Raw genomic sequence first — 8422 nt, forward strand, 5'->3', positions numbered from 1 at the left:
AATAAATCCAAACCCTTTATTTTTACCAAACTGGAGCATGAAGATCTCAGTGATCCGGTTAAATCTTCTACTGCTCATTTTGTGCATCATATGGAATATTTAAAGGTACATGTCACAGCACACTTTGGTGTAAAATGGGACAAATCTCTTTTGAGAGTTTCGAAGGATTCTTGTATTCTGGATGTGTGAGCTTGCTTGACAGAGGCTGCCGAAGAACAGCTGATCTGATACAGGACTGTCTGACTGAGGGCCTTGCACGGGACCCACAACACTCAACTGCTGCTATTACAACAGAAAAAGGCCTCCAATTATATAAAGACAAATGCTCTTAAAGCACTTAGTATTACAGTAATAAATACCTTGGCTAAAAGCAACGCTGCTGCCCAGAGTCATCTTCTACAATCCACTTGCAGCGCTGGCTCATGAAACTCAATGGCTCTGAGCTCTGTCTGATGTTTTCACGTGTTTGATTTAGAAGGTGAAGTAAAGTCTGAGTGACGTCTCATATCAGACTGACATTTAGTTAAGGAACACAGACACTTGCTTCAGCTACAGCCATCTGCTTTCACATCTCATTTAACAGTAAAGTAAAGAAGACTATTTTTACATGCTGTCACTATGCAGGGTGTCTAAAGACATGTGGCCCAGAGTTTCACATATCTTTCACATAATGGTAATGTTTGGGACATTTACCGTTAACAAATAAGACCAAAGCCCCATTTCTTTCTGCAGCCATCCATCTCCTAACAACAGCCTCTACAGGCAGAGTCATTACCCAAAGACAAGACTCCTGTTTGTAAAAAGAAGCCTTTACTGTAACAGGCCTTTAAACTCAATATGGGTTCCATAGAGTAATTGGAATAAATAAGCAAAAGAAGAAATTGGCATTTGGCAAACGGAGCAGATCATTTAGAACGATGTATCTGAACAAGATGTAACTTTCATCTTGTAATTTATGTTTAGTGTGTGCTTGTGTGTGTGTGTGTGTGTGTGTGTGTGTGTGTGTGTGTGTGTGTGTGTGTGTGTGTGTGTGTGTGTTGAGGATTTTGTGTGTTAATGAGACAGAAGAGGGCGCTGTTCGGTTGGTTCTCTGCCTTACAGTGTGTCAGTAAACTGACATTTCGAGTTTTGTTGCTACCACATTCTATTTCAAATTTATTTATTTTGTTCACATTTATATCTTCAAAATATTTTTAAAACACTTAAAATATCTCCCCTAAATAGTGAAAGTGTAAAGGCTACATCAACTCTTGTCAAACTCTTATAAAAAATCAAATTAAAAAACCTTTTCAAGCATTGTTTTTTACTTTATCAAGGCATGAAAGCATGAATATGAACAGTCATATTAATGACAGCAGGGATGGACATAGATACAGATGGACATCTATCACCAACAATAAAGATCTGCATTGTAACTTTCAAAAAAGAACTAAAGTAATGATACACTAGATGATGAAATGTGATCAGGAGTCTTTTCTGACACAAATCAAATTCTTAATATGATACAAATAGACAGCAAGCATGATGATAAGAAGCAAATTTGACTTTAGAAGGACCTGACGTGGAACCAACAAACAATAATAAAGTGGCCTTTGAAAAAATAACAGCACCCAGATTCTCAGATATGTGTACATGAATACAAAGCAATTGTCTGTTGAACATCATCGCTCCAAACATGAAGCTTATTGATGACTGAACGGGTGGGTGGGCAATGGTTTTTAGTTTTTGAACATGTCACACAACAGTTTCTCCATGGGTGTGTTTCCGATGGTCCTGTGGAAGAACAGCAGCTCTATCCGCTCCGAATTCACAAAACGTAGAGAGGGAAGAAGAAGAAGCAGCTTTCCAAACCTGAATAAACAAAAACATGATCAGCTCCAGCATGCAACAGGAAATAATACTGCATGTAAAAACAATATGAAGCCAAATTACAAGTCAACATGGAAGTCTTTTAGGACACAATGCGGACCAATAAAGTTGCATTAACAACACAAAACTGTGTTCATACATTTTTAGTAATTTCTGAGACCAATATTTTTCAATGGACGGGGCTAATATTTATTTAAAAAAACGTGATATTAAGGTCAAACCTCTTAATTTTTGTGACATACAGTAAGTTTGACTTAAGTCTTAAATCTACAGCTCTGAATTCAGAATTTTGGGAGTTGGTCTTCATACTGGCAAAACTTATCCAAAATACATAATTTACTTTCTGACTGATTCTGAATTAACTTTTTAAGTAGCTGTTTTGTTTTGTTTTTGGGGAGGGGGCCTTCCGGCAGACTTAAGTAAGTTCAAATTGTGTTCTGACTCAAAAACATTTACTTTAAATGGGACCTTTAAAAACTTTCAAAAAGGGTCAAATTCATTCAAAAGAGGAGGAAGATTTAGAAACCAATTTCTTTAGAAACTAATTTCTACTGTAACAGCTGAAAGCCTTTTTGAGGGTTGTTGATAGAAGGAAAGCATTAACTTAAAGCTACAGTGCATAGTTTCTGTCGCCCCTATAACAAATTCTAGTCAATTACAAAAACACTGTCGGCGCATCCGCATGAGACAAGCCTTCTGTGACCTCCCTCCCCCCACGCAGTTATTAGGAGCCAAGGACACGGAGGTTTAAAAAACGTAATGGACTCTTCCGGAGAAGTAATAATCTTCACTTGAGTTTCTGCGCGGGAAGTCACTGGACAACATCATCTTTTAAACACAGCCTTACTGAGAAAGCTGATAGTCTTAATTAGCTTTTTAGCAACTCATTTGGCAATGGCTTAAATGCAACAGTCATTTATTGATATCAAAAAGTGTAAACTGCATTTAAAGGTACCTGGCTGGTTGACTGGGGTAGTGTGAGCGGATGTGTTGTCCCAACATCACTTGAGACTGATCCTGCAGGTTCTCCACTTGTTCTGGATCTTTCAGACCACAGGTCTCTGTGAAGGAGAGCAAACACCAACGTGAGTCACACAAATTCAGATAAATGCTGTTAAAACAATACTGAAAGAACAGCTGAGTAACATGAGCTGGTGTTGTTGTCACTCTCTACACTCAACTACACTCCTTTATATTAACCACTGAATTATTCATTTCTAAAATGAACAGAGAAAAGAGCAGGAAGTCTTTAACGTGAAATTGGTTTATTAACATGAGACCAAAAACGTTCTCAGCCAAGACAGTAATCATGATACATATTGTAGGGGACACATCCCCCCTTTTGTGTAAATATGCTATAAAACTGAAATCCTTAGGAACCTAAAGCTAATCTGCCCAGTGGGGGTTAAGATTTATTGATCTAAACCAGTCATAAAGGTCCTTAGAATCGTATTATTGCAGTGCAATTATTAGGTTGTAATATCACGAAATAGAAGCCTGGACGACGTCGCTGTTATCTATAGTGCCGGCCCCTTTGAATCCTGTTGGCCTCACCTGGCTTAAAGAGTACGATGGCCTTGAGGCAGGCAAACTCAGTGGGATCGACGGCGAGGGCCTTGAAGCGGCTGAAGACCTTCTGCAGGACGCGCAGGTCCAGGCTGGTGTAGCTGGTCTTCCCCTGTATGCCGGGGCAGAGGTCTGGCAGAGAGAGCAGCGGGCAGCTGTCCAGAGGCAGAGACCACTGGATGGCACAGAGCAGGAAGAGCTCGCTCCACGCCTCCTCCAGCAGGATCACCTGGTGGGACACCAACAAGAGTCGGGAAGTCAAACTGTTTGTGTGGCTTTGAGATTCAAAAAATAAGTACTACATTGTACTGTGTGTTTGTGACAATTAGGAATAAACTTTCTCCATGGTTTGCCACATTGGATGTGCAGTATTTACTAGACGATTTGGAGTACCTGAGCTGTCCGTAGGGCTCCCAGGAAGCGTTCTGCTGGGGAAAGATGTGTATGATGGGCTTCTGGGGTTGTCAGTTATACATGTGTTTGTTAGGTTTATGGTTTGTTTATTGTCTGTATTAGGACTATTTCGATGAACGATCTGAAATATTGTAGTTGCTGTCGTATTTGATTTATGTATTTCTGGGTGGGAGGTGATGCCAAAAGAGAAGTGTGGGGGGTGGGGTTGTTCATGTTGTGAGTTGTATGTTTTGTATTTTGTCAAAAAAATAAATAAATAGTTATCACATGAAAATAGTAAAAAAAAATTCAGAACCAGATGTAGCTGTTTTTAGCTTTCCTGGTTGGTCACGGTAGGGTTATATGGAAGGCCATTCCTGCCAAAAAGTAACATGTTGGTAAATGTATATTTATAAAATAAATCACTATCAGCAGTAACAGTTGGATTAATATTGCACAGCTATCAAAATAATACTTTTTTTTTAATAATGAATTTAAAATTCATAATGTTTTTTTTATATGTTTATATGATTAAGTATCACATTTAATTATGTTTGTAGAACTAATTTGTAAGTCCTGATCTACAAAGTCAAAAATGTGAGATATCACATGTTCATATTTTGACCATTCACATCAAGTCTCATTTTTTGTCAACCAGTGCAAGTTATGTCAATGAAAACTATGAGCAAAAACACTTGACAACTGAAATAATTCTATAGGCCATTAAAAGTATTTTACAATCGACAACCTTCTTGACAAAAACTGGACAAATGGACAAAAGAATTATTGTTATTGTTTATAGTTGTAGTTTACTAGAACTAGAGTTAACTAAAATCAAGTATTTTAGATTTTTCACTGAACAACAATACCAGTATATCATGACTTACTTTTACTTAAGAAAAAAAAAGTAAGAACAACATTCAGTGCAGTATGTGTGTGAGTCTCACCTGGTCTCTGAAGGGCAGGTTGGAAAACACCGGCAGGTTCTTCGCCCACTTCACTGACATGAAGAGCAGCCTTGCCGACGTCTCGTACACGTTTTCGGAGCTGGACGGGTACAGAGCCATGTGGTACTCCGAGGACGCTCGCTCCGGCTCGTTGCTCGTCACGTCAATATTCTCATCAACTGAAAACAAAGAGGACGAGGTCAGGCTCATGCAGAACTCAACCCAGTTTACATATTCATGTTAACACTTTAACTTCTGGCTGTTAGCTTGTTAACATGCTAACACTGGATTGCTACACGCTGAATACTACATGCAAAACGTAAGAATGTTAATGTCAGGAGGGCTGCTGATAAAATGACTCAAGTCTTAACCAGTATGTTATGTCATATTTTAATTTATCAGTGACTCTAAGACACCATAAACTGTAAAAAATCCCTAGCCCTCCTCACCGTCCTCGGGCTCCAGCTTGGCGCAGGTCTCGGCCGTCATGAGGCTGGCCATGAAGCGGTGGTTGTTCTGGGGACTGGTGCAGCGCTGGGGGGCCACGGAGGAGCTGATGGACACGGAGGAGGTAATGTGGGGCCACGTGATGACAGAGGAGGAGGAAGAGGAGGAGTGAGATGAGGAGGAAGAGGAGGCGGGCTCCCGTGTGGTGGCCAGGTGCTCCTTCTCAGGGTCCACGTCGATGGAGTCCAGGCGGACCTGAGCTGTGCTGCGGGGCTGCCGCTCATTCTGGACTGCTACAGAGGAACAATGAAAAGGTGGAAATAATAATGAAATACGTGTGTAGTTAGTGTGTAGCTGTAAGCACTATTTGATATATTCTTAGCATGTCAGGCCCCTGAGGTTGAATGTCGTTTTCTAGATTTTTACATGTCTTCTTAAATATTGCATTTTCTATATTTGCACACAGCCTGATACCCAAGGATTCACGTCACAATGTTCACAACAAACTACTGAACTAGGGAGGCCCAGGCATGTCCTATGTGCAAAGAGATTATTTGTGCCTAAAGCTGAAAAATATGTATGTATATGTATGTTTGCTTTTTGAAATTCTTCCCATCTCTTGGTAAAAGACACCTTTCCTCATGTTAAACACACTTACCGTCCTTATTCATGCCCGCCTGCAGACACTTCTTCAACCGACACGCCTGGCACTGGTTGCGATGAGCTTTGTCCACTGGACACATGCCTGTACCGGCCTGGCATCTGTTAACCCACAACCAAGACTTTAAAGGGAGAGTACACTCAAAACTAACAGACATACTGTATGTGATCACTAAAATACATACTTATGGTGAAATCTATTTGAAATTCCTACACACTTTGAACAAACCTTTAATACTAACCTAAATTTAAAATACTTTATAGCTTAACCTTCACCAAAATAACTTACAACCAATTTAAAGAGACCATCTATAATTCAAATCAAAACAGACAAACAGCTCCACTGTCTTATTTTAATTCTAAATTGAAATACAGAGTTTTTAACACAGAGACACACTAAAAATCAAATCAATCTTTATTAAAGGTTAGTCATGTTTTAAAGCGCTTTAAAAAGTGTTTTTGCATTATTATGCCCAAGTGAAACAAGCAAATACATCATATATATTTTCAATTACAATCAAATGAATAAAAATGTATTAATTTTGTTTTGTTTTGATGTGACAAAAATGTACATTTTGTTCTGAAAAACGTGGCCATCTTCTTCTGTCTGATAGTATGCAAAATGTGTGGGTTTTGTTGGATATGAATCTAATGGATGAATGTATTGGACAAAAGTGCTTAAAAGGACTCTGGCCTTCCACATTGTATTGCGGGGACCTTGTTAATCTTTAATTTAATTTAATATGATTAATTTATTTGACAGGGACAGTTTGCATTAATTAACATTGCTGTAAATGCACCAGAATTAGCCAAAAGGCTGTTTTTCATCTGTTGTCCCTGGACAGATCTTAAAATGGTCTACTGTGAAGTGGGGGGTAATCTTGATATCTGAAGTTTTTTTCTTGCCTGTAAATGAGCCTCCTCCTCACGCTGCGTTTGAAGAAGCCGCTGCATCCATTGCAAGCATAGATGCCGTAGTGTTTCCCGCTGCTGGTGTCTCCGCACACTTTGCAGACCAGACCCGGGCTCAGAGCTTTGCCTGGGGATGGACTCTTGGCTGCGAATCAAAACACAGTGACAGGGCCCGTCGGTTAGTGCCATTCATGTGCCCTGGTATTGTTTCACACATGTGCCTGCCATCTGTACTGTCGGCTCAGTCTATTTACACAGCACTAGTTAGGCCTGAAAATCTCATTTAGTGGATGATCATGAAATTAAACATCTAACACAAACAATGCAGGGATACTGATAATAATCCAAATAAACCCATTTCTCATACATACATTCGGCTGGAATTGCATAAAACATATTTATTTTCTGTCTTGTTCTACAGTTAACTAAGCATATTTGTATTTAAGAAATGCACAAATTTAATTTCTTTGCATATCATCATGCTTGTGTGATGTTTAATTTAATGCAACTTTCTTTGACCAATGTTTTCTGTGTAATATTTAAAAAGAGAGAAAGCAGAAGACAGTTTTATGAGAATCTCAAACAGAAACACAAAAATCAAGATGATCAATGAGCTCCATAAGTTTTTTTTTTTTTTTAAACAGGCCAAGTATGCATCCCTTATTTTAGGCTTCCAGGACAACTGTTGCTCGTGGTCAACATGTGAAACTCGTACCTCCTCTGCTGTCGTCCACCCCGCCGCTCAAAGAAGACTCACTGGGGGAAGAGGACGACATCATGGAGATCTTCAACAGGTGATCCTCCATCATTTCTTTATTAAAAAATGTCTCTTGGAGCTTTTATTCCTCTTCTCTGGAGTTTGTCAATTTTCAAGGTTCAATTTCCAGGAATGACAGACAAAGAGTTCAACTCCTTTTGGGTTTGCTGTTGCAATAACACTTAAAATGTGAAATGAGTAGCTGTGAGGCCTCCAGTGGTCCCCAGTGGGCAGATGGTAAATTGAGCCTCTACTGTGTTGTAGCTTCTGATGCGGAGATGCAGACGGGCTGGGGTCCTGCCATGAGCTCCAGCTCACACTTGTTTCCCATCAACAGGTTGCGTGTCCTCCCTCTGGCCGCCGGGGTCTGTCACTGTCTGTGGGTGCTTCCTCGGTGGCAGCTCCTCAAAAGGGTGCCGGGGAGGGGGGGTGCAGGGGGAGGATTATCCCCACGTGCTGTGTAAGCAGCATGCTTCTTTGTCATCCTCTTAATCTTTACTGTTCATCTACTGGATCAATCAGTCACATTGCCAGAATATTGGTGCTGCTCAGACTCACATCTTCATTATGTCTGCAAACAAAAACGGAAAGAAACAGCTACACTTGTGGAAGAATTTCTTCAAGAAAGATTACAGAGTTGACGATGTGGTGGATCAGATTCTTTACTCCATGCAGCATAGAGAAGATTCCTGGGAATGGGGTTCTCTCTTTACTTCAGAGTAGCTTGTGATGAAGTGAAACAAACGCACCTCATGATAATGTTGATTCAGTCAGGCATGTGCGTCACTCAGTTCCTGAGTCCTTTCTAAAATCAAACGCCAAGTTAATGTGCCTCACAGTAACCTCTGCTGGGTTGTAACTGCCCCCCTGG

The 8422-nt window shown here is 40.1% G+C and overlaps 1 protein-coding gene across 2 annotated transcripts; it reads right to left on the minus strand.

The window, feature by feature from the left end:
* Positions 1-1286: 1286 nt before the first annotated feature.
* On the minus strand, positions 1287-7943 carry LOC117939480 (photoreceptor-specific nuclear receptor-like). 2 transcript variants are annotated; one of them, XM_034864988.1, is made up of 8 exons: positions 7510-7943; positions 6789-6939; positions 5881-5984; positions 5225-5512; positions 4776-4954; positions 3424-3664; positions 2825-2930; positions 1287-1851 (listed from the first exon to the last, which is right to left on the minus strand). In XM_034864988.1, exons 1-8 carry the CDS (start codon positions 7601-7603, stop codon positions 1719-1721), a joined length of 1296 nt encoding a protein of 431 aa, XP_034720879.1. In that variant the 5' UTR covers positions 7604-7943; the 3' UTR covers positions 1287-1718. The 2 variants fall into 2 exon arrangements, with proteins under 2 accessions (XP_034720879.1, XP_034720808.1); XM_034864917.1 differs by having other exon boundaries at positions 5225-5515; positions 7510-7942.
* Positions 7944-8422: the final 479 nt, after the last annotated feature.

Source organism: Etheostoma cragini, chromosome 1 (genome assembly GCF_013103735.1).
Source record: "Etheostoma cragini isolate CJK2018 chromosome 1, CSU_Ecrag_1.0, whole genome shotgun sequence".
Classification (NCBI taxonomy): Eukaryota; Metazoa; Chordata; class Actinopteri; order Perciformes; family Percidae; genus Etheostoma; species Etheostoma cragini.